Consider the following 25767-nt stretch of genomic DNA (forward strand, 5'->3'; position numbering starts at 1 on the left):
ACTGTGAACAAGGGTTCTTCTATAGTACATGTAGGTGTGGGAGGATATAGAATCCATTATGCCCACTTTGACATTTCAAAACTGCAGCTCTTAACAGTAAAGTGCTGCGGTAGGTCAAAGACGTTTCGACTCATAAATTCAGAGATTAAAAAATGTGAACAAATTTTTTAATTCAAACTTAACTGTGCCATTAACTAAGAAAATCACTGAGCCAAAGACGTCAAGCCCCAGCAGCCAATGCCATATGCACGCGGGGTACGTTTTTCCGCAGTGCTCTGTGCAACACGCACACACGCACTCACCCCACCAACAAACCTCTGTAGCTTTTAATCTTCACATGATGAGAACAGAGCTGTGATATCACACTTTTCTCTCCATGTGCTCATCCTAGGTCACACCATCACACTCTCTGCATGTGATCTAGTTAACAATAGTAATGGTTATAAAAAATAATCACCTTTGTTTATAAAGCACTTTTCCCAACCCAGTTTACAAAGTGCCTCACCCAAGGAAAGAAACTTGAAAAAACACACACATAAAATGTATTCATATTTCTTTACATGCATAATTTTCATTTAACCATATCTTGGTGCAATATTATTCATATTCTACTTTGCCTTTACTCCTTCAACAGCCAAGCATTCTCATTCGAGATCAACCACATTTCATTTCATCCTTGATTTTTGGGGCTGCTTCTTTTCCAAATGTGAAACCCTGGTGTCGGCATATAAGGGACCACTACCCACGTACTCTGCCTTCAGGCCACGGTGCTCTGCATGCTGGAGCGATAATCCATTTGGCTCGCCTTTCGCTGCTACGACGTGGTCATCATTTCAGCAGGAGCCCCCTACTCTGCCTCCTTGAGCCTAATAGTTGAGTGACCCTCCCACAAAATTAAGACTTTGTGAGCTTAATTTGTTGAAAAAGTATCGAATGTCCCCTTTTCTCCACTCAACATATTCAAGAGGCTTTAGTATGTTTGAGGAGCAGTTGTTGCCGTTGCCATGATCATTTTAGTTGAGCGAGAGTTTTGATTGTCGCTACCCTTTAGTCTCACTTTTTTTGTGTTGCTCACTGCGGCACACATTCCATGTCACGCTGGGTGAGACAATCTGCTAGATGTATAAAGTGTAAAAATGGAAATGTAATGCCGCTGCTCTGTACCTGCCAGACCTACATGACAGCCAGCGCACGGGGGGAGCTGGCTCATCACTAAATTCATGTCCTGACACTGCTGGGACCGTGACAGCACAGTCAGTGTGGGTGAGCTGAAGTCAGTACATGGGTGTCCAGGATAGTCTTACTCTGCAGGCTCTATATATATTGTAACAAGGAACAAGTCAGGAAGCGGGGACGAGTGGGATGCAGGGGGAAAACAAACATCACGACAGCCATTGTTATGCACACACATTCAGACAAACACTTTGGTATTTTCAGCAGAGGCTCAAGTTGAACAGAAAAAGAAAAAAAAAAAAAAAGAAAGAAAAGAAAAGGAAAGAAAGAACAACATGTGCACAGACTCACTAACTGACAGCCACAAGCACGCATCCTTGTACCTGACGATGAAGGAGCGCCGCGGTGTGAGGCCAGGGTCGTGGTCGAGCACTGGCTGAGGTGAAAGGTCAGCAGACAGGGCGATTCCGGAGCCTTGGAGGAGCAGGGCGACGTGGCCGGGGAGCAGCTCGGGGGTCTCGGAGGTGAAGGTGATGGAGAGGAGCTGGCCGTAGCTGTGGGCATGGTGACCCAGGAATTTATCTAATGGGGGGGGAGAAGTTGTGGGGTCAGAGGTTGGATGAAGGCAGCTTCATTATTGAATGGACTATATTTATACAGCGCATCTCTAGTCTTAGTGACCACTCCCAAGCGCTTTAAAGCACAAGTCACATTCACCTGTTTTTTAAAATTCTCCGTCATACAGCGCTGCCACTTACCGCAATTTTTTTCTATCACATTCACACGCATTCATACACTGCCGGAGGAGCTGCTAGAGCCAATTTAGGGTTAAGTGTCTTGCCCAAGGACACAATGCGGACTCGGGTAAGCCGGGATCGAACCGCCGACCTTCGGGTTGGTGGACGTCCGACTCTAGAGCCACAGCCGCCCGAACCACAGCCGCCCAAACCACTTCTACTCCAAAATATGCAGTAAACACAGGGATGTAATTGTATGCAGGCAAGTGTGTTGTGGCGGAAGCTAAAGTAGGATTAATTTAGAAATTAAAATTTAGCAATATTCTCCCCGTCTCTCTTTCAGCCTGTATGCATGGGCATGCGTTTCTTGAGTCCACACGGAACACTGCAGGAGTCTAAGTGTAATTACCCACCCTCTCATCTATGGCTCATTACAGCACATTAACAGGACTTCAAAGACCCCCCACCCCACCCTCCCTGTTCCCAACCCCCCAGAAAAAGGAAGAACACACAAGCTGTACTTTAAAACCAAAAATACACAGAAGTCTCGGTCACCATCTGCACGAAGACACGAGACAACGCGATTGTAGGAGCTCCAGAAGTGGAGATTATAACAAAAACCGCTACGCTGCCACTCTCTGCCAGCTCCCGGGTGAGTGAGTGTGCGAGACCGACAGGGTGCATGGTCGGCTGCCACCTTGTTTTTGAGTGTGATCGTGGGTGAGGTTCATCTCGAGCTCCTCTGGGGGTTGGGGTGGGGTGGAGGGGGTTATTTTGCTTGCGAGTGGGGGCCCGCTGCGTCATTCGGAGCAATTCAAACTGTCTGATCGTCTAATATCTGCTCGGCCAACAGCCCCCTCTTATCATCTCTGCTCTTTTTTATTGGACCTGCAATGCTTTTGTGAGGACCCACTTTGTGAAACTCTGAATTGGGGCTTTGCGCTGCTGTTAGTAATGTATTACTCAGCGATGTGTTAAAGTGATTATTTTAGGTGAAAGGTAATTTCTTCTTGAAATAAAATGCAATTCAATTATTGTTTAAGTGAAGTCCTAACAGCTTTTTCTTCTCATGTCATGGGTTTCATGGTCCAATACATACTGATATTTGCTCTAAAAGTCACTTAATGTGGTTTATCATTTATCATATTGTTTTATTACTAACCCCAAAGGCAGCACAGTGATGGTATTTTTTAAAGGCAAACCCAAGACCATTTTAGTATGGCCTTCAACTTAACTTAATTTTATTATTTCCAGATTGTTTTCCTTTGAACACACTATTTCTTAGATGTTACTCACTTTAATACACACATTCTCTCTCATGATCTTATACTTGTATCTTCTTTTTATATCTTCTTTATTTATTTCTATTTGAATAATAATTCTATGTATATTTTATAAAAAAAAAAATTCCTATTGTGAATTGTTTTTTTTTTTTTTTAATTCTGCCTCTAGTGTTTCCTCAAAGCTTAATTAGTGAGATAGCATTTCCTCAGCTCCTGTTTTTACTCAATGCTTTTATTTTCCCTCTTTGTGTGAGCTTATAAATGAATATGTGAAAATATATAATATATAGTGAAATATTGCAGCTCCCCCCAACCTTTTTTTTATTTTTACCACATGACACAACAAATCCTGCTTTCATCATTGTTCTCACCTGTTAAAACAATTTCAATTTCAGTGTGAGGACACACAAATGATTGAAGAGCAACAGGAATATTTATCATCCAGCTGTGTGATCAGTATTTGTAGGAAATGAAAAACAGGCCGTGCTGATAGGGGAAACGCTTCAATTACATGACTAATCAATAGCACTTTTCAGTCCAACAAGACATTACTCATGCCAATTTGACTTGAGAATAGATAGAAATAGGTAATTACAGCCAATCAGAAGCAGGGGAGCGGCTCAACATCCACCAATCATCACCAGAGACGACAAAACCCTTTTCTCAAGTGAAATGAGCTGTCACAGACCTCGGTTGTAGCTTTAGAATCGATGCATATTGATGGTGAAGGATATATTTATATATATGTTTTTTTTAAATAAACAAGTCCAAAAAGAAGGGACGGTAAGATTAAATCTACATCGACAGGAATGCTTTAAATGAGCTCTCTCACATCTAAACAGTGTAAACAATAGGAAAAATAAACAATTGATCGATACACGCTCGTGAGTCTGACACGCCACCACTAATAACCAGGGTAAATTTAGACCCAATCATATAAATGGCTTAATAGGATGTGGTGAATGGACATAAACAATGTGAGTATTTCATGACTGTTTGAGTTGACAATTTCCAAATAATTATTTTCTTACCCACTGCTGTCTGCAGTTTTCAAAGGCACGATTTAAAATCAATACTGTTGACACAAAAGTCTGTAGATTGTCCAGTTCTAACTCTATTAGCATCGGGTTGCAAGTTAAGATGCTTCCGCTTTTACATGAGCTTTACCATAGAGTTGGCACATTGTCCCTTCAGCAGAACATAGCACAAAGATTACATTACCATTTATTTATATGCATGATGCTGACGTTGGTTAACTTTACTTTCCCTGGCAGCCAAAGTTTTATTCGCAGACGTCATTGTCAAGTTCAGTACAGATTTGATTCTATGAACCAATAGGGCCATTGAATGAGGACCTCTAAGGGCAATTCCTTCAAATTCAAAGTTATAGTCATGAAAATTGGTACTGTGACCCTGACCTTTGCCCCTTTCAGGTCAAATGTGGTATATGACCTTTGAATTGGCTCTGGTTTTGATATGGATGGTCAAGTGGATGATAGGGCACCAGTAAATGCATTTTTGATAGGTAGGTGGACTTTGTTTTTCTAGTTTTTTTGCAAGGGTCCAATCAGATGCACAAACCCAAAAGGTCTTTCAATAAGCTTTCCAACTCCACCAATCGCATGTCAATATGACCACTGTTCATGAGATGTAAGAGAATATAATTTAGGGGGGTATTTGTCCCACGTGACCTTGGTGACCCAAAATGTATTCGCATGCAGATAATTATAAACATATTCATTTGTATATCAAGTTTCATAAAGATCCACCCACCGCTTCTACAGTTAGGTATTAATATTATAGATATACACAGACAGACACACATATACTCCCAAAACAATAATTCACTCACCCTTCGGGGATGAAGTAAATATAAAAGTTGTTATCTATTCAACATACATACAGTATGTCAATCAAGAGGAAAAAACAAAATATTAATTCTTCCATTTTCATTATTTAACTAACTGATTCCTTTACTGAGGATATTTTTGACTTGTCTGATAATATAATATGGCTGTTTATTCACCATTTCATAACATTTGGCCTCTACACACACACACACAGACACACACACACACACACACACACACACACACACACATGCTCCTTAAGTTGCACTCAACAGAACAGCATCTCCCTGGAGATGATCATTGTTGCATTTAATTAATAAATGACAACAGTCTTAGCAGAGCCACCATATTTTTTTGTGAAAAGAGAAGAGGCAATTACCTATATTTGGGGAGTGACGCACAGTAACAATGAGTAATGTAAGAACTCATGTTCAGAGAAAAATAAAAGTCAATGGATATTAGTTTTGAAATGATTAATAGGAAAATATATACTGCACATTCCTTGCATAACGGTGGGTAATGAGCCCCGTAATGCTATTGTGTGACTAAGCTAATATTCTCCCATAAAGTGCTCTCTAATGGCTGTGAGTGGTTAATGTTTCAGGTGTAGCTTGCTGGCCATTACTCTGCTGGGGTCAGTGTGGCTTTCCTGGGTGTTCGCTCTCTGCCTGTGATGATAGAAGTACCACAGCAATAATTACTCACAACCTTAATAGACCATCCAAGAAAGGCCCCACTGGCGGGCCCTTCTCCAAAGTAATGAATCACCATAAAAAAACAAAAATGAAAGGATTAATAATGTGTAGGTCTGATCTGCTGTCCGTGTATTTATAATCATTATTTTATCTCACATGACAAATTGGAGCGTATTAAAAAGTTTAGCGATCCCTAAATAACAGTGTGCAAGCTGTGTGAGAATGCAATGTATCTCCTCTTACAATGTAACATTCAGTGTATTACAGTAACCATTCGTCAAGTAATTAATTTGTCAACATAAAGTTACCATGACTTAAACAAGTGATTAAATAAACGACTAAAAATACACCTACCTATTTGCTTTTCTTGCCTGGTTTACAATTTTGGGTAGGATCAACGCCTTAGCCTACGCAAGAGGCTTACATTATTGTAAGCATTTATTCTTATGCACTGGTGTGTCTGTGTCGCTCTGCAATCACCTGCATAGGAGTTCCTATGCCACTGTGTGTGTTCTTCAAACAATGGCAACTGAATCAGTGGAGATCATTTTGGACTGGGAGGTAACTATGTTGAACGACCAGTTCATTTTACTGAAATGACTGAAACACAAAAAAAAGATAGTAAGCATTGGAGGAGGGTGAAGGTACAGCCACTGAGAAACATGTAAAAAAAACATTCTACCAAGCGGACCGATCAGAGTTGTTGCAATCTGCGTCATGGCTACATGTAGTTACATTTTTAGGGAGGTGCACGTCAGGCCATGGTTTAGGTTATGCGGCTACATCATACATGCAACGTCAGTTCAACACAGAATTATAAATTGTCCTAAAGAAGATACCGCCGAAAAATGATTAGCTCAGTTTGGCACACAGACTGGGAAACACAGCTGGCCTAAAATTTAATAAAAGGTAAAAACCTGCCTACCAGCACCACACTCCTCAGTTGGATTTAAAGTTTGGACGGGGCAACGCTAGCTGTGCTCATACCCCCAGTAGGTGTACTTTATTTCCAAATATGTTATAGGAGACACATTATGCTCATATTCAGGTTCTTAATTTTAATCTGGGTTATTACTTGAAAAGGTTTACATGCTCTAATGTTCAGTGAACACATCAGTTTCCTCAGCTCCTCTTTCCAGACTCTGTCCTGACATTTGGTTTTAGCTCCTGTCCCTTTAAGGACCCCCCCCCCCCCCTTCCTCCCGATGAAGCCCGGTCTGCTCTGATTGGCCAGCTAGCCCACTCTGTGGTGATTGGTCAACCGCTTCCAGCGCATGTAGGAAGTTCTCTCACTCTCGCTTTACACAGCTTTGTTGCACTTTCGTTACATGGTGAGTCACCATATTACGGAAGTGCATAAAGCATGTATCGGCCCCGACGAACTGACTTAAGGAGCTTCAGGAGCAGTGTTTTCTGTCGGGAGAGGAGCTCCCTTTACCACGGACTTTTGGCTATTTAATACAAAAAAACTATACAACACACTACAGGAAAGGGAAAAACTGAAAAAAGCATAATTTGTCTACTTTAAGTTATAGTTCCTAGACAGGAATCATTGTCTAGTTGCAGCCTCTGCAATATGAGGATTTGTTGTTTGTTGTCTGTTTATCATAGAACACTGAATATCTCTGGGGTTCTATTTGTTGATCAGACAAAACCAGCGGTTTTAAGATGTCAACTTGGGCACCAGGAATTGAAAAATGATCAGAAGATTATCTGGTAATAAAATTAAGTGTTCCGGCCCTGTGGTACTCCAAATAAATGATGCTTGTATTTCAGTCAACGTATTGAAACAATAGAACGGCAATAAAGCAGAGCTTCGGTCTGTGCCACTCTCTTTCCATTTTGTCTCTATGAGTGTGGCAGAATGATGTGAAGTCCACTGACTGCGCTGCCGTTGACACTCTGCCAGGAACACACAAAGCCACCATCACAGCCAGTGATGGATGCCTGTATAACTTTAGGGGAATGGCGGAGGAGCTCACGATCAATCAGGGGGTTTAGACTTTGCTCCAAACAAATTAAATCAACTCCGTTTCAATTAAATCGCTGCCGCCTTGCACAAACACAAGTCCCACTGAGGCCCTAACATCGACCACCATGCAGACATTTGGAAGGGAAAAGGCTGGATGGACCGCCTTTAAACTTTTAAACAGGTCGAGTACTGTTAGGACACGACGTCCAGCACTGAATTGCACTGCCAGCAATCTCCGTATGGGTGACCCAAAACCTAATTACACAAAATGAGGTTAGTTTTATTTATATTCAAGGGAACTGCTAAAGCAATATACAGTACATCGCATATGCAGACTGATATGCATGCAAATTCAAAACACCATGATAGCATCGATGATATCTAAATATATAGCTCTGTTGTTTGGTTGAAGTAACAGGGAACAAGAGGGAGTGTGGAGCGGAGTCAACCTGGGGTCGCGCGCAAGCAGAGAACGACTCGTGCTGTCTCGGAGGGTTCTAATCCAACAAACGCAAAAGAGGTCTGGCACAAATGTAAATGCAGGAGTCGTACTGTTCTTTTATTAGAGGGCTTATTAAAATGCTGTGGTCTGAAATGAATGACAACCCTATGCAAGCCTTAAGGCCCCTGGTAGCTTTAATCAAAGTACCTGTCAGATTGTCAAACAGCATCCCACACTTTACTGATAGTGCGCCAACAATTTTTGTTGACCTCCTAAAACGGATACTCCAACCATTGGTCAGGTGTGTCGCGTTGAGAAATATTCCCGGTTTGAGTTTTCTCTTTCTTAATCTCTAAGCTTGAATGAGAATTACAGCAAGAGACTGCCCAATCAATAACGCAGACGGCAGAAGGCTCTCGGAGAAAATTGGGGAGGCAGTTGGATGCAGCCAGGAGGGGGCCACAGTGGCAGGCTTTTGACCAGGCCACTGAAGGTGGCCATTTGGAATGGCTATCAACGTTTTTATTTCAAAATGTGGTCAGACGAAACACCGTTCTCCTTATACTGAACTCCTTTTCTCTCCCAGTTGACCTGCACTCAAGCGCTCTATTTAATTTCAATTTTAAATCAATTCAGTTTTGTTTGTATAGTGTCAAATCACACATTATCTCAGTAAGGTCTCAACCTTACTGAGGTTGAGACCTTACAATACTTTTATATTTTTAATATTTTATGGATTTTATGGGTTAATAGGGCAGGAATAGGGGGGAGAGGTGGGGTAGTTATATATACTATTGCTCTCTGACTGGTTGCTCCAGTGACCAGAATAATAGCAATACCTTAATAATAGGTATAAAGGCACCATTTAATAATAATTATATCAAGTCATTCAAGTCAGTTTCCAAGTCAGTTGATGTTACCTCCTCTTCTGCGTCCCTCTTCTCATCTCTATGTCCCACTCATTTTTTGGATTTTTGCTTATTCTACCAGACGGCAAGGCTCCTCCAGACTGGATTACATGCAGACCTGAAATGCAGGTAGCGCTCAGGTCGTGTGAAGCTGCAATCGCTGCTTGAATCAGAGTGACAGTTAGCCTGGAGCTGCTCTCATGGATCTTTGCTCTTCCCTTTCCCTTCCACTCCTCAACAGAGCACAAGAGCAGCCATATGCTGCTCTCTCACCTTCGACGGGAGGGTGATTTCATTAAAATTCTGTCTCCCTTTCCCACTCTTTCCTCTTTTATTGCAGCCTCCCTGCTGCTACAGGCTAGGCAGGTTGGATTGTGCTGTAGATATGAAAAGTATCAACATTGCAAGCTTCTCAACAGATGGCTGTAAGGACCGTTGTTAGATGTTGTCCCCTTCAGCATGAAGCGCTGCGCAGCCAAGAGCACCACTGTTACTGTCCAGCAGATTCAAGTGGTGGCCACAGTTGTTGGAGGCAGGTCAAAGCATCTGTTTAAGGAGGGGGGGTTTACAGCGTGTTTGTCTATGATAGTTCCTGGCAGCTGCGCTCAAGTGTTCTGTCTGTTGAGTCACCAGAGGGACTTGAACTCTGCCAGTGTCAACGATCAAGCAGATGTCCGGGAACCAGGAAGAAAGCAAGTGGCAGTGCACATGTTTCGGAGGAAACGTGTTCCTAAATGCTCACACAAACTTACCTACTAATCATGCGCAGCACAAGGTTTTTTTTACGACCCCACCCATAAATATGTCTTCATCTATAACCCCGATCCAACTGGCTATAGCAGGACGCAGTAACGGTAACTGTGGCATTTCAAATTCTACAGTTGTATTTTGTCCAGTTAAACCTGTCTTCCTTCTCTCCCTGTTGTCCTTTTTTTTATCACTGCATACAGTATTAATGCTCCACACAACACACGGGCCTGTGAGACAAAGTCATTCTAGGTTAAATGACTTTGAATTATGTAACCGCAGCAGCTGAGCGTGGTGAGGTCGCAGCAGGTAACTGTACTCACATTACCTGCCCCACTTCCACATTGCACCAAACATCTACAGTACAGTAAAGTTAAACTATATCAACAACAACATCAACACAGTGAGGCTATCAATAACATGATCAAAATGCTACATTGGCACTTTGCAACCAACACATAAACCACAACTTTTTTCTAGGAAGTTTACCCCAACCCCTCCGGTGGTTATCGGTCATCCCGAGCATCACTACTACTGCCAGAGATTCATTACTTGTTACGCAGGCTAGGATTATCCAAGATGTTAATGAAGACTCAATGTTTTTCATGCCATGGAAAAGAGGGGACAATTCTGATGTCCTGGCAGGCACAAGTGCAACGTTGGCATGGTTGTCAGGAAAGTCGAGTGAAATACATTTCCTCATGCTATCTGGCCCTCGCTCTGCCTGGTCCATCAACACCTTGTCAAACATTATTGAGACTGAACCTGTGATGTCCTCTCCTTGTCCAAGGATCAACTATTTCTGAAGCCAGGTGAGCTACTCAGGTTCCAAACACTTTTTCTCTCTTGCTTCATCAGTTCAATAAAAAGAAGAAAAAAAAGAATCCTGATTCAATCCCGTCTCCTATATGGCAGCTTAAGCCAAGGGGGGAAAAGACTACGGTCACAAATAATGTACATTCGGGGAACAGCAGAAATTGCAGTTTGTATGATGTTTGACATTGAGTTGTCACTCAGAATTATCTTGCACTTTGCTGAAGAACACTGTGAAGGGATTTCAGGACAAATACAAATTAAAAGTAAAAAGAGCAGCGGCAGTGCCAGTGTGAGAGAGCATTCCAGAGCTACTTCCAAAGCCTCTGCCGCTCTAGTCTAATCTTAAAAGTAACTATACACATGCTCCACTACAAAAAAAAAAAAAGGCGAGAGAAAATGAGATCATTAATAGGGATGGCAAGGCAATAGATTTGTGCTTTTATTACGTGGAGAAACAACATAAACAAGCACTGGGTGAAGCAGATAAGCAGGCAGCCACAAAGCTGCTCTTGGCCAGTTGGGCCACTAATCTGCGTGGCCTACTGAGACATCACTCTGCACTGTGTGAAGAAGAAAGCGACTTTAAAAAACACTAATAACTATGTACATTTATAATTACTTATATATATCGCAGAGGATGAAAGCATTAATTATGGACTTATGCTCATGTCTGGCGCACACATACATACACAAAAAAAAACAGTCACACTTGCATATCCACAACTTATGAGCATACTTTCTACAAATTATGCCTGACCACCGTCACATCTGTCAGCTTTGAGCGTTCCGTCGTTCTAAAAAAAGAGATGCCTCCAAATGGAGTCGTTCTCTGTATTTGCGCGTTTTGGGCATTAAACCTCCAGGATGCGGAGTTAATGGGATTGCTCCTCTTTTGCTTCTGGCCGTGAACTACTTTGGAGGCCCGGAGGGGCTGGGAGTGTATGTCTAGAACTGACTTAGTGGAGACAAGAGGAAACCAAGCCAGTTTTCACTTTGTTGCCTCTCCAGCATGGCCAAGACGTCCAATTCCATCAGGCCTTCGCTGCTGGGGATGCTGATAGAAATGGGCCCTAAGTCCTGTTGCCGGGCCAACTTATTCCCTTATCTTCTAATGGCTATGATAAGGGACTGGAAGGAGCGGTGTCAGAATAACAAGCGTATGACCCACTGCCAAAAACCCTGATTAATCTCAGTGAGGAACAAGAGGAACAAGCTATGGGTATTACGGATGCTGGTAACACAAATATCATCCATTATATTTGCTAGAAGAGCAACAACTGGAGGATTTATTATCAACTAATGCGGGAAAACAGACCCCCCCCCCCCCCCCCCCCCCCCCCCCCCCCCCCGCTACTCCTCCTCCCCCATACGGCCCAAACTGAGGAAACAATTTGTCCTCATGAATAAAAGTCAAATCTCTACTATTTTCCTTTGTGACTCACCAGGAGCTTTGTAGAAGCCAATGTCTTCCTCAGTAAGCGGCAGCAGGTAGACTTCACCTTCCTTCCACAGCAGGGGATACTCCTGTCCCCCAGAGAACTCTCCCAACCAGCCGTCCTGATCTGGAGAATAAAAGAAGGCATTTGAAAACATGAATCAGCTAGTCCCCTCTGCATCACAGAAGATCACCATATACCCAGTAGTCTTTTAAGTGTCTGTGATTCACTTTTTATTTGTTTGTATAGATAATAGCACGGTGAAATAGATGGTAAATACATAAAGAGGGTTAGAATTCTGAGAGAACATTACCGGTTAATGTCAACTGCATATTTTGTTAATAACGGGACCCGATTAATTTGCTGCTGAGCCTGAGACAATACCTTCGATAAAGTCAGAAGTGATGTTGACAGCTGCATGGTGCCAGGACGAGAAGCAGGCCAGCGAGTGGCCAAAGCAGAAACAAGGTTGGCAGCCTGCGGGGTTTACTTGTTGCAGGTTGAAGAAGCCTGGCTTGCACCTGTGGACACACACAGACACACACACACACGCACCTTCATGCATAAAATGTTATCAACACGCTTATGCTGCACCCTCTCCACAATGCAGCTGTATACCACACCCTCGCTGCAGTGTTATTCTTACTAATCTCTTTAAGTCGTTGTCACCGCAGCAGTGGAGGATGCTGGTCCCTTGGAGACTGCGTTATTAAGGAAGACAGGACCAAAATGGAGCGGAGCTGCACAGACCCTGACCTTTGACCTACAGACACAAGCTGCTAAAAGGAGCACTGCTAAAAAAAATCGGGCACTACACGAGTCACATTACACAGGAGAGGGGGCCTGCCCAACGAGCCGTGAAATCAGCAAAAAAGAGTCAACAAACAGGGAGCACAGAATTATTCAATAGTTGGAGACCCGGAGCTGTGTGCATTACTAATGTCCCAGTGAGTTTATCCGGCGTCCCAGAGGAACAAGAGAGAAGCACACGGGGAGAAGCGGAGACTTGGTTACTGTAAGTATTGTAACAGTTATATTTACTGTCCAAAATGAGAGATAGCCTCAAAAGCTAATTTTTCCAAAGCTTTTCTTTTAGTGTGGTGCTGCACCTGTAAGACGCACCTGACCCATTTGCTGCAATATGCTTAATACATAATTTGTAACAAATGAACACATTTTACATCACTACTGTATTTAGGAGGGACAATGCAAATCATTTTATTCTAGAAATCAAAACATCAGGTATTATCAAAAACCCAATGTTGTGAACACAACCAATCATTTATCATGCCCTTTAGGGCAGGGATTTCACAGTTGCCTAGGTAACCACATGTCACGTATGTGCATGCAGTACGTGACCAGAGCGACAAGCTTGTAACCCACCTGTCACAGCTCTGTCCCTCCACGTTTGGCTTGCAGTGGCAACGTCCGTCCAGAGGAGAGCAGAGGTCCACAGTCCCACTGGGGTTACACTCACACGGCCTATACAGACACAAAGGTGAGGTGAAGACGACAGATTTATATCCACTACACTTCACAGTCATGTGTACGTGAGAGGAAGTGTGCTTTTGACCGAGAGAGACCCAGAACACTGGAGAGCAGGGCAGATCTGTAACCTGTGAGGTGTCTCGCTCATGGACGCTTCGACAACATGGATACTTGTCCGGGGCCCTAATGACTAGCTGACCGTGTCAATGGTTTTTGGCTTTTTTCCCCCGTCATCCCTGCACTCATTCAAAAAAGTGTAACAAGTGTTCTTGTAGCGGATCGCTGAGATGCCTGATGGCACACAATCCATCATACAAAATGTAAAGGCTGTGAAAACAACCTTGATAAAAGCAAGTGAGGAGGTAGTGCGGGTCAGCAGTGTCTCGGATCATGTCAAGACATGTTTGATCACCGTCCCTGATTGATTACTTTTGTTTGAAAATGTAACACGGGATCTATTTTTAATGAGGTGCCACACAAATAATTCAATTATCCCAAGGCAAGCTGCCTCTGCTCGTTTCTGCTCCAGTGGTCTGAGTAATTCACACCTCAACTCAACAGCCTGAGTTTGGTGCATGAATGAGGGAAAGGTGTGCGCGCGTGCGTGCGTGCGTGCGTGTGTGTGTGTGTGTGTGTGTGTGTGTGCGGGCTTACGTGTGTGTATTTTAAGCACTGCCGTGACAATAATTACAAGTAAACTAAGGTTAAAATCAAAAGAATTAGACCATTGCACACTTGGATTTATAAATGTGTTATCGCCAACAATGAATGAGTTTCGAGGGCTAAAAGTAAGTTGACATTCTGTAATGATTTTCAATAAAGCTGCCTGCATCTACAGCAAAACTTTAAACCGGCATTATTGATGTTTTTGGCCACAGCGTGTGGACAGTGGCAATGAAGTGTAAAACACAATACCGACATGTTCTCACCCCTTAAGCTGATGTGGCAAACACCTAAGCCAACATTTCCCTACACATCCATTAGATATGGATGTGTTTTTTTTACTCTAATTTTAGCTCTGGGTTGTTCGCCACCAGCTCCTGAGAAACATAACTGGCTCTTAATCTTGAACTTCCATAGCCGCTAAATGTTTCACCAGCATTGTTTGTGTGTTTGGTGCTGGACAGGAAGTGTACAAAAGTTTTTTTAGAGGTGAAAAAAGGGTCAGTGGTGCGGCTGTAAACAACAGCGGTGAGAGTGAACCTAAGGGGGCTGTAAATTCAAAAAAAAAAAGCAGCAGAGATGCTAAAAAGCTCCGGTGAACTGAGAGTCTGGTAATTGTGTGTGGGTTTGTCTCTATGAGTGACCCCTTTCACATTGCATGTAGTCATTAGGGTTGTGTATAAATATTTATTAGAGCAGCTTTAATGTCGCAAGAATGAAGATCAAAACCGCTCACCTGCGTTGTTTTTAAAAGCCCAAAAAACTGAACGTGTGTTTGTCTGTTTGACAGTCAGCGCACTACCTGTTGTCACAGTATCCTCAGTTAGGTAGTGGTAGCAATAATATTAACACCAAACAGTCATTGATATGCGATTCAGCACCATCGCAACTTAGCATTCCCTCGGCGGGTACAGGGGGTCAGGGAGAGCTGGGATGGTATATGAATACAAATGTTGCATCATACCTCTCTTTCTCTCTCTCGCACACACACGCGCACGCACACGCTCACACACACGCACGCACACACACACACACATGCTCACACACACACACATGCTCACACACACACACACACACACACACACACACACACATGCTCACACACACACACATGCTCACACACACACACACACACACACACACACACACACACACACACACACACACACACACATGCACAAACTCTCTCTCACACTCACACACACACACACACACACACACACACACACACACTACAATATGCAGCCTCACATGCACACATACTTAGCAGAAGAGCTCTCAGGTCAGAGAAAGTTGGAATTTGCTTTTCATCCTCAAAATGTATGCAGCAGGTCACTGCATAGGCATGCTGCAACCATAGACGAAAAACACCCAGACTGAGTGTGTGTGAGTGTGTGTGTGCATTTAAAGCACTCCCACATCCTAGGGATGAAAGCAGCTTTGCTTATCTTACAATGAGTTTCACCCACTGAGCTTAGCATAATGAAACGATCAAAATCAGAGCTAATTACAAATACAGCAAAACAATATTTCAATAGATGTACTGTGTTGTTCCCGCTCAGTGTTTCTACACTTTTCTGGAGAACAATTACAATCAGCCACCAATCTGACCACTGTGACATCGGTGATTAGTTTTTCTGTGCAAGGAAAACACCAAACTTTACTTCTCTGAATAAAGAGAGGCATTCATTGACAACACAGTCTCGCCCCGCTCTGCTGCTTAGGTCATGATTTCCTTATTTTCCTCCCATTTGTGTGGTTTTCACTGTTTATTTCTCCTAATGTGTTTCTGCCTTTTGACTTTTGTTATGCTTACTCTGACCTCACCTCTGCCAACGTCTTGCTAGATTTGATTGCCTGTTGTGCCTGTTTTTTGAATTGTCCATTTGAGTCACCTTTCCTGTGGTTTTCTAGTCGTCAAACACACAAAACAAATCACTCATTAATTAAGTAAAAGGGTTAAGAAGTTGAATTATCAACAGTCCAAATTATAGTAAAAACAGATAATGGGGGGTCTTGGTCAGAGAACTAATATTAACATGGGGAACAAGTGCGCTATACAAAACTAGATGAAACCAATCTCACATATTATGCATTAAGCATTCAATCATCATCCGAAGTTTCCAGCGAAGGCTGGATCCAGTAACCATGGCAACAGATGGAGGACGCCCGCATAGTTTCTGGCTTGGCTCTAACGGATCTTCACCAGATCATCCTCGCCTGTTGGTCAGGATGTCTGGGTGACCAACCTAAAAACACTGATCATGTGCAGTATTGAGAATTTACGGCAAAAGTTGGGAGTTGTGGTTTTATTTCATATCGGACGGCAGCAGGCCGGTCTTTGCTTTAGAGTATTTAAGAGTGGTGTTCTGATTTATTGAATCATTCAATAGGCTGGTATTGCCATAATGTGGCAAACCTTTAAACACGGGCATATGGAAATCACTACACGAAAAGACGTCCAAACAAAAGATGGCTCACCATCAAGCTTGCCACATGCCATATGTTTTGAACGCTGGACTGTGTATATTACTTCTGAAAACTGCAACATGTTTTTTTGGCCATTTAGGGGGTCGGAGAAAAGCACATCACCTTATGAAGTTGCCTTTTCTAGTCAAGGATATATGTACAACATTATCATTCATTCCATGTCATATATTAACTTTCCTTTTAGCTCTGTTTTGTTTTCAGAAAACTCCAGAGGCAAGTATCTGGCTCTTTATTTGATAAATACTCCTCAATGTTCACCTGCTAGTGGCTAATTTCATTGGCCTGCTTGATACCCGCAGGGGGTAATGAGAGCAGCGAGACAGAAACAAAACAATAAAGCTGGGGGCTATGAAAACAGCACAATCGGATGAAAGACGCTGAAAAGCTCAGTCTAGTCGAGGGGAACTGCAGAGTCTGATGTGAATTATCTGTGGCCTTAGCACTACACTTTACATACTTGATGCATGATGGGAAAGTTGTATTTAACTTTATCGTAAATATTATATTGCCTAAGAATTAACATATTCTCATTCTTGTCAACTGCATTAAATGAAATGCAAAGAGTGCAGGTTCAAATTAATCCAAGAAATAATTATAGTTTGCTTCATGAAATGCAGACAGATAAATGTATGTAAAAATGTGGAGCCATGGTGATTGATCTGTTTGAGTGAACATCACCACTGTCAAACTACCTTGTCAGATAGGATGAAATGGACGCTAATTGCAGTGAGGAGATGATATTGACTAAACAACTCAGCTAGTATTAGGATGACTTATTAGAGTTTTATGGATTAAATCAATGAATGAATAAAATACCGCACATGTTTGAGTTAGATTGAAATGTTGGCTAAAATCTTGATGGAACTGAAATGTTAATTTACCCCCAGTTCATTTTTCAATGTGGAAAACTGCAGCGCTCTGGGCAGTAAGAATACTTGTTAGCGGTTTGACACTGCATTTGGCACATCCTGATACTCCATGATAAGAAGGTCGCTGATTCACAGAGGTGTCACATAGACAAATGAGAATCCTCTTGTTTACAGCTGCCTTGTAGTTTGATAAATTCAGGCTTAGGGAAGTTTGATGGTTACTGCAAAACAGGGAAGATTTATTGAACAAAGTCTGCCTGATAAGCCGATCTACAGTATAGTTAGGTCCTTTTTCTTGGTGTTTCTGTTAACCCATTCCCTCTTTTTAAAAGCTTAGCTCTTTGCGACATTGTCAGTTCCTTTTCATTTCATGAATGTCAATATGCCTGCGCGTCCCTGATGCTGTGCGACTGTGTGCGTTGCTCACCTGCAGCCACCAGGCCCGAGCGAGTGAAACCCGGCCCGACACGTGTCACACTTCTCCCCCGTCACGCCAACTCGACACGCACACCGTCCTTCTGCATCACACTGCAGACTCACTGACCCTGAAAGGGACAGCAGACGGATAGTGCAGGGGGGGGAAAAAAAGGAAAAAAGTGAATGGAAAAGGTGCAAAGGAGTAATAAGAGGACCGTTTTCAAGAAAAATGTAAAACCTCAATGAAATGGATCAATATATTAATTCATAATTATTCACGGCGGGGATTACTTAGCACCTGTTATTGGATTCATATTCAAAAACCCAGAGATGAGCGTTGAAGATCTGAATACAACCTTGCAACCACAAAGTAGCTGCCACACTGAAGCTTTAGTTAATGGAGAAAAAAAAGCTCCATTGGGGCATTGTGAACGCGGGAGAAAAGGGAAACCTGATGGAGTCTGCTTTAACCTTTGATCAATATAATGGACTCCAACAGCTCTGTGCAAGCACCTTACACTGTGTAGGAAACGCAGAGGGAGAGATGGCTAATGTATTTGTTCATTTCTCCCTCTGGTTCTCGCTCTTCACCCGGGGGACGGTGCAATTAGGAGGCCAAACATTTAATGTCGCTCCACCTAAAATTAGACTGTGTTTAATGAGCACAGAGTCTTTTCACTGATCACGTTCGGGGACTCGACTGGATCAATTTACAACGGCGGGGGCCCGAGAAGAGACGTGTATTTCCTTAATGATCATTTGGGAAGCGAAGGCGATAAATCTGATGAGATGTGCAAGACATGAGAGGAACAAGATTGTATAAATTATGAATTAGAAAAGATTCTACTCTTTGGCAAGGCTTGGCAGTTGAGTTAGACTAAATATTAAAGCAATGTGATTAAAGATTTAGAAACATTTGGTTATCAAATTAGCAACTATTAATCATTTCAGTCCTTTTTATCTGTCGCTAAATCTTGCTTATGGTGCCTTACTGTGCCAATACAGCATTCAAATTTAAACATAATTAAATGTGCTTTTACCAGGGGGGAAAAGTAGTGAGTAATGGTGTTGGCATGGATTATAATTAGAGTTCTCTCATTATAATCAAAACAATTAAGGGGCTTTTGTATCTGCAGTTTACCATTGATGTTGCAGTTGCAGGGCAGGCAGGGCTCCTGAGAAGACTCTCTGTGGTGGTTCTCTCTGCAGCGCTCACAATGGGGCCCATCGGTGTCGTCTCTGCAGCTCACACAGCGCCCCCCACTGCCAGTGCTGCGGTACTGCTCCACGTCAAACACGCACTCGTCTGATCTCCCACTACAGTTGCACTCTGCGTGTGGCGGGAGAGGAAGCGCGGGAGAGGGAGAGGTCAAGCGAGGGGAGACGTGGAGATCGAGGAAAGGGCAGCCACAGGGGGAGAAGTCGGCAGAAGAGGCAACGAGGTGAAGAAAGAGAACGACAGAAATAGACAAAGGGGAGAGACCGCGGGAGAGGATATGTGAGAGAGATTATGCGTTCTGGGATTGGATCATAATTTAGAGGCTCGCTGCTAATCTCATTTCACACGGGCCTAATGAGGAGCCAATCTGCTGTCAGGGGGCACTTAGATAACAGTAATTCATGTTTATACAAGAGCAAATTACTCAGCTGATAACACACCATCACAGCTCTCAAGCCCCTCACATCGAATCCCTCCTTAGTTCACCAGTTACCCTGAGGGGGGGGGGGGGGGGGGGGGGGGGGGGTTGAGGTGAAATTGCCCATTTTATTATGAATCAAGCTGTCTGTTGTGCTGGATATGAGTTCATATGATTATTCCTCCCCGTTGATAAGAAGTCCAAGCGGGTTCACCTCATTTGAAAAATGAGAAGGAGTTGCTTGAAAACTCAAGTAATTCTGCTCAAATTAAATTCTAATTAGTCAATAAGGGTAGTATTAGTCTTAGAAAAAAAGCATGCATACCTTGTGATTAGACTCCCTTTATGGCTAACTTGGTAGCGGTCAATTGACTATTTACAAATCCACCAGATGTCTTTGGTTCGCTAGTGAATGTCAATCGAACACTCCCTCTCGATTAGCTCCACTTTGGTCTCTACCAACTCCTGGTGGAAATATCTTGTCTCTTTAGCAGCTAAATGCTGTACTATGTTTCTCCGGCTATGGATTATAGTAAATACGGTCATTCAAAACCATAGGCTGGTTCGTTATTAAATCCCAATGTCTCATTTTCTGTTTGTACATGTGCTGAATAAGGATGATGACATGTACATGACATGGCTCGTGTTTCATTTCACCTTTAGGTGTGAGTGAAGAAAGCAATGCAACAAATTATGTAACAACATATTTTTGCTGTTGAGTAAAGTAACATTTAAAAATGTGTTTTCCAAGGAAATTGTCTTTTCCACTGATGATAAATAAGAGTGAACTGCTAAACAGCTCAATAGAGCTGGGGAGAAATTGAGTTCCGTGAGTTTTTCACTACAAGCGACTCCTTTCACATTATACATGGTTATCCGTCCCGTTGTCGATAACAAAGATAGTGATCCTGGAATTGCGGGTCTGATGAATAAACTGAGATACTGCTGGGACCAGCCTCTGCACCGCCAGGCGTAGTCTTTTGAACACAACATGCATCATTTGACGAATGCCGAGTCCCTTGTAATCACATCTGCAATCCCTCTGCCCATGGGGCAACAGAATCTGAAAAAAAAATAAAATCTGACACCTCACGTAGAAAGGCGCTCCAGCACGACTCCGTTCTGATTGGCACTGGCAGGCAACTAGTGCACAAATGCGAGCGGCCAACTCTACTCTTCAGCTCCGCCCGTCCCCTTGTGTCTTTATAATACCTGCTAGTTGTGCTGCCACTGCTGGTCTGGCTGGCTGTTACCCAGGTAGAAAAACTGTCAACAGCCACCCGAGCCCCTGCTGGATTTCCTTCAGTGATCATGTTGACATCTCTCAAAATGTGGTGTGATCCATTATGTTTTACTGTTATTCTGGGGGGGGGGTGATAGTCCAAGGCCATTCTCATGAAACTTCAGGTCTACCAATAAGTTAGATCAGTGAGGATTTAAAAATATATATCTCTATATTATGGTTCATCATGCTAAAATGAGATTTATGGCAAGCTGTAAATTACGTTTCTGATCCCATTAACTTTTTGTTTTCGTTCAGTTGATTTGATTTGTCTCCACTAAAAACACAAATATTCTTTAAATGCATTTTAAACATGTAGCTGTATGTGAATTTGTAACGAACGCATCAGTTTTTAATGTTTTTGCCAGGTGGCAGAATCCTTTAAAGGGGGTACACACAAAGAGGGCGCACATACGAAGTGACACAGGGCAAATCACTTGACAGGTTTAAGATAGAAACCACTGCACAGCTTTGCAGAGCCCCGCGTTTATCCATCTTGACCACATTCATAGGTCTGCCCACACACCACCGCGTCTTCCACATGCCGCTTCCGTCAATCCTGTCCTGGGGACCACACAGCATGTGCGTGGTCGCCACTGTGGAGGCTCAGCGCGAGTGAGGAGGCAGACATAAGCTTCACACTCAGCGTTCGAGGTCGAGCGACTGTGGATTTTTAAAGGGCGATACAGTACTGATAGTTTGGAGCAGAAAAAATCTGATTAGATAAGCCGATACCCTCTCACAACCCACCACCCATCACCAACTGTTAAATCAGCTGTTCCAACTGTTAACCTGGGACCACAAAGGTGTAGTCGACGGTTTCTAGCTCTAAATACACAGAATGAAACAATGACGGTTTTCTGAAGGAATGGAGAATACGGAATTACTTATTATATCTGATGTAGTCCACACCGAAAATATATAATTTAAAGTATGTTGCACATTTATCAAAGAGCATTGAAGAAAAGAAAGGATTAATTAGCAATACTTTAGAACGAAGTGTACATTGAAGTCTTCACAACCATAAATTCTATTTTTCTCAGGTACAGTTTGGGGTAGTAGCATGTCCTCTGCTTCAACCACATCCCTATGACCCTGCGCGCAGTACAGCAAAGAATATTTTTTTCTCTCCACTGTCGCCAAGTGCTTGCTCAATGTGGGAATTTCTCTGTAATATTGTGAGGCGTCGACCTTACTATGTAAAGTGCCTTGCAATAATGCATGTCGCGATTTCGGTGCTATACAAATAAAATTTAATTGAAGGTGGCACTTCCTCCTGTCAAAATGATGATGCCGCAGAACCTAAAGTATTTGACAAACCAAAATGTTATTAATGTTATTAACAGGGTTAGTGTTAAAGATGGCAACCTGTCACAGAAGTCTGGTACGAACGGTCAGATTTATGATCCTGTGTCGCACATGTGGTTTTATTTGGTAACAGCTGTTTATTTGGTAACAGCTGTCAGTACAATAGGTCAAGAGACAAGATCAAGGTCAGGGCCCATCTGGAAATATCTAAAATCAACCTTCACTACATAGTCTGACCAACTTTTCTTAGCTACAGAAAAAACTTCCTGCAGTGGCACAATCCAGCTGAGGGCTTCCAAGGACATTTCATTTGATTATCATGCCCATTTAGGCCTTTTGTCAAACCGACCGTGTTCATTCTTGGTAGCAACATGCATCTCAGGTGATCCCACCGCAGACAGCTTCGATTACGTCAGTGCACAGCTGGCGTGGGAAATGCATCACTCCCCAATCCAACTTGCTCGCTCTGTATCTAAATAAACACATACATCATCGCTGTTTACAAGGAACAAATGTGTTGTTTTTAGCCAGTGTGACTATAACAGACAGATCTACTGTCAATGTGTTTGTGTGTGAGAAAGGGAGAGCGAGAGGGGGAAAGAGTAGCAATAAGGGACTGGGCAAATCAATGCACTGTGCACAGCTCTACAATGAAATAAGAAAAAAATTGAAAATCAATACGCGGCGTTCAATGTTGATATTGTAGCAGGCCGGCACAAATAAATCAATGTGGGAAACACCGAGAAGTGTAGAAATATTTTCAGGCCATTATGAAACTGCAGCAGGTGGGACGACGCTGACGCATTAGCATTCACAAAGCTGTAATCATTTGGCCATATGCGTCCCAGACAACCTCCGATTGCGGCCTGAGTGAGCGGCCCTCAGATGCATCTTCAATGAGTCTTGGGTGCGTTCATGCCAGTACTTAAAGCTGTCCACTTGGGATGGGATCACACGAGACGGAACAGGGCCACAGAGATTAGCCTGGGCACAATTAAAGCCACGTTCTTCTTTCTTTCTTTTTCATCTCTAGTCATTTAAAAAAAAAAAATTCAGAATAAATGACCATAGCAGAGCATAGCTACGCAAAATTATGAGAATCAAAGATAAATGAATAAAGACAAATGAAATCATAGATGCACTGTTGAATTATATAACGGTTGATCTCAAACTGTATTGTGGTATCATCTGCCTTGGTGCCTCTCTGTCTCTCTATCTCTCAAACCTTGGCAACAGACTTGTCTGTCATAGTCGGACGGGCCATTGGGAGCACGAGGGGAGAAATCTTGCCGCATCAGTGCGCCGGTCGACCAACGGAAAATCCATAAAGTTTTCACTGTCCTTGGCAGGCAAAAACTCAGGCATAGCATGGGTAGTTTCTGCTTTGGCTGTGCACGTGTTCACGAGGAGCATGCAGACCTCGGCGTAACACCGGCCATTGCTCTCTCTACCTGCTAGAGGTGATGCAATCCACCATCTTGTTGTCTTTTTGCCCTTGATATGAATAGTTTCCCAGTCCTGTTGCAGAACGCATTGCAAAAAGGGAACACAACCCCTGCAGGCACAACAATTTCTCATTTTTGCATCGAATTTGCCGGACGGATGAGATGTCAGCCTTCGCGGAGACAGTAGAACATCAGCAGCGATGAGGGACTATGCTGAATGTATGTATGTATGTACGACCTTTAGAGTAGTGTTAAAGACAAATCAGACCTCTGTCTACCTCACACATTAATCATCTATTCAGGTTGAGATATGACTTTTGACAAGAGGCCTCGGGAAAAGAGAGCAGCATTTACAAACAAGATCGGCTCAGTTGTCCATCAACATTTTTAGGATTTTATAAAAATTCTCATAATTTATGTTCCTTGATATCTACCGTCCACCCACGCCACAGAAATGAGTCTGCATTGATATATGCAGAACTGGGATATGCCATGTTAAAGAGTAGAAAAATATATGTGTTCATTACAACCAAAGGAAAAAGGGATGGCAACTGTTTGGTCATATTGGCAGCATTGCATGCTTAAATATACAGTCCCTGTCATTTGACAGGTCTGTGGGAGTATCGGGGTCATTTACTCATATGTTTACATAATCATAACAGCTACTGCAGCAGTTAGGAGTTGCTGTCTTTGTCTCAACAGTGTGATATAACATCTGTCTGACCCAAGTGAGTTTGGAGAGGACAGGCCTCTATCAGCTGAAAATGATCAAACAGGAAGAAAGCAGTCTATGTGGAGCATTGTAAAGTATTTTCCAAAGTTGACAATCTGGCCTTGACCATGTAAGTGTGTATTTATCAAAACTTTGTAAAAAAATTAAAAAAAACCTTTGTCCGAATAAAAGCTAAAAAAACAGCTGTCAATATAATACAACCCTAACCCTTGAGTTGTTCATGAGTCGTTATTATCAGTTCGGGGAGACTGACAACAATGATGCTACAAGGTGAAAACTCACAGCAACAATGAAAACTGGGTTTGCAAAATTGGATGGAGGTTTGCAAAAGCTCTGTTTTTCAGCAGCATAATATGTCGTTTGCATTCAGACGAAAGGCACAAGAAAATACCGTTGTACTTGTGGACTGGGTATGATCGGCCAGCTCTAGCTGGTTAGCATGCCACCTTCAGGGGATATCGCTACAACACAACGAATGTCCAAATAGTTATTTCTTCATATTAGGAAAATCTGAGTTGATCAGTTTAAACTATGTTGAAACTACTATTACACATTGCATCTTTAATAAGTCATGTATTGACAGTTCCCTTACGAGTGCCTGGAATATCTTTTGCCATTTGCCTGTTGAAAGATTAAAAAAATTCAGTGGATCATAAGTTTATAGTCCACCAAGCGAATAAGATTTAACAGATTTTAGGTTCATAAATACTATTTCTATATCTCCCACTGTTAGGAGGCTTAGATTGTAAATATTGGATTTATCTACAGTATTATAATGCACACTATTGGTATTTGAGAAAGTGATCACAGTGTCCTGCTTTCAACCGCAGCCCTCAACTTTAAATCTGTGGCAAGAAGGGATTTAAAGCGTCTACCTACTGGAAAAAGCCTCGGGCTAAGCCGATGACGGCGTCAAACAAACAACGGAAATCATGAAGACCTGCAGGAACCTGCTCGGGCTGTTAATGATTTCAGTCTCCGAGGGTGAGAATCTTGAGGAGATTGACACCCCATTACACACACACACACACACACACACACACACACACACACACACACACACACACACACACACACACACACACACACACACACACACACACACACACACAGAGAGAGTAAACTCTTGCACCACAACCCTTTGCATATATTTCTCCACACCAATTTGAAGACCACAAAGCAAACAGCAAGCACAAAAAAAAAAAATCTGCAGTCCAATATCAAGTTAAGACAAGCAAACCTTGACCGATAGTGAAATTACCAAATAAAAACGCTCAGACACTGAGACATTCAGGTAAACTCATGTAACGGGCCCCCTAAAGCTTCCATTTACCACCTGCTACTACTATTCACACAACAGCAAAAGCAAAGATGGC

The 25767-nt window shown here is 42.6% G+C and overlaps 1 protein-coding gene across 4 annotated transcripts in view; it reads right to left on the bottom strand.

The window, feature by feature from the left end:
* The window catches only part of lamc3 (laminin, gamma 3), a 95741-nt gene that overhangs the window by 37929 nt on the left and 32045 nt on the right, over positions 1-25767 (bottom strand). For all 4 annotated transcript variants that reach the window (XM_035608548.2, XM_047329522.1, XM_047329521.1 and 1 more), the window contains exons 5-10: positions 19128-19316; positions 17997-18114; positions 13443-13541; positions 12444-12580; positions 12066-12185; positions 1557-1755 (exon numbers count right to left, since the gene is read on the bottom strand). In XM_035608548.2, coding sequence (XP_035464441.1) covers positions 1557-1755; positions 12066-12185; positions 12444-12580; positions 13443-13541; positions 17997-18114; positions 19128-19316 — 862 coding nt within the window. The remainder of the gene's footprint in view (positions 1-1556; positions 1756-12065; positions 12186-12443; positions 12581-13442; positions 13542-17996; positions 18115-19127; positions 19317-25767) is intronic.

Source organism: Scophthalmus maximus, chromosome 20, assembly GCF_022379125.1.
Source record: "Scophthalmus maximus strain ysfricsl-2021 chromosome 20, ASM2237912v1, whole genome shotgun sequence".
NCBI lineage: Eukaryota > Metazoa > Chordata > Actinopteri > Pleuronectiformes > Scophthalmidae > Scophthalmus > Scophthalmus maximus.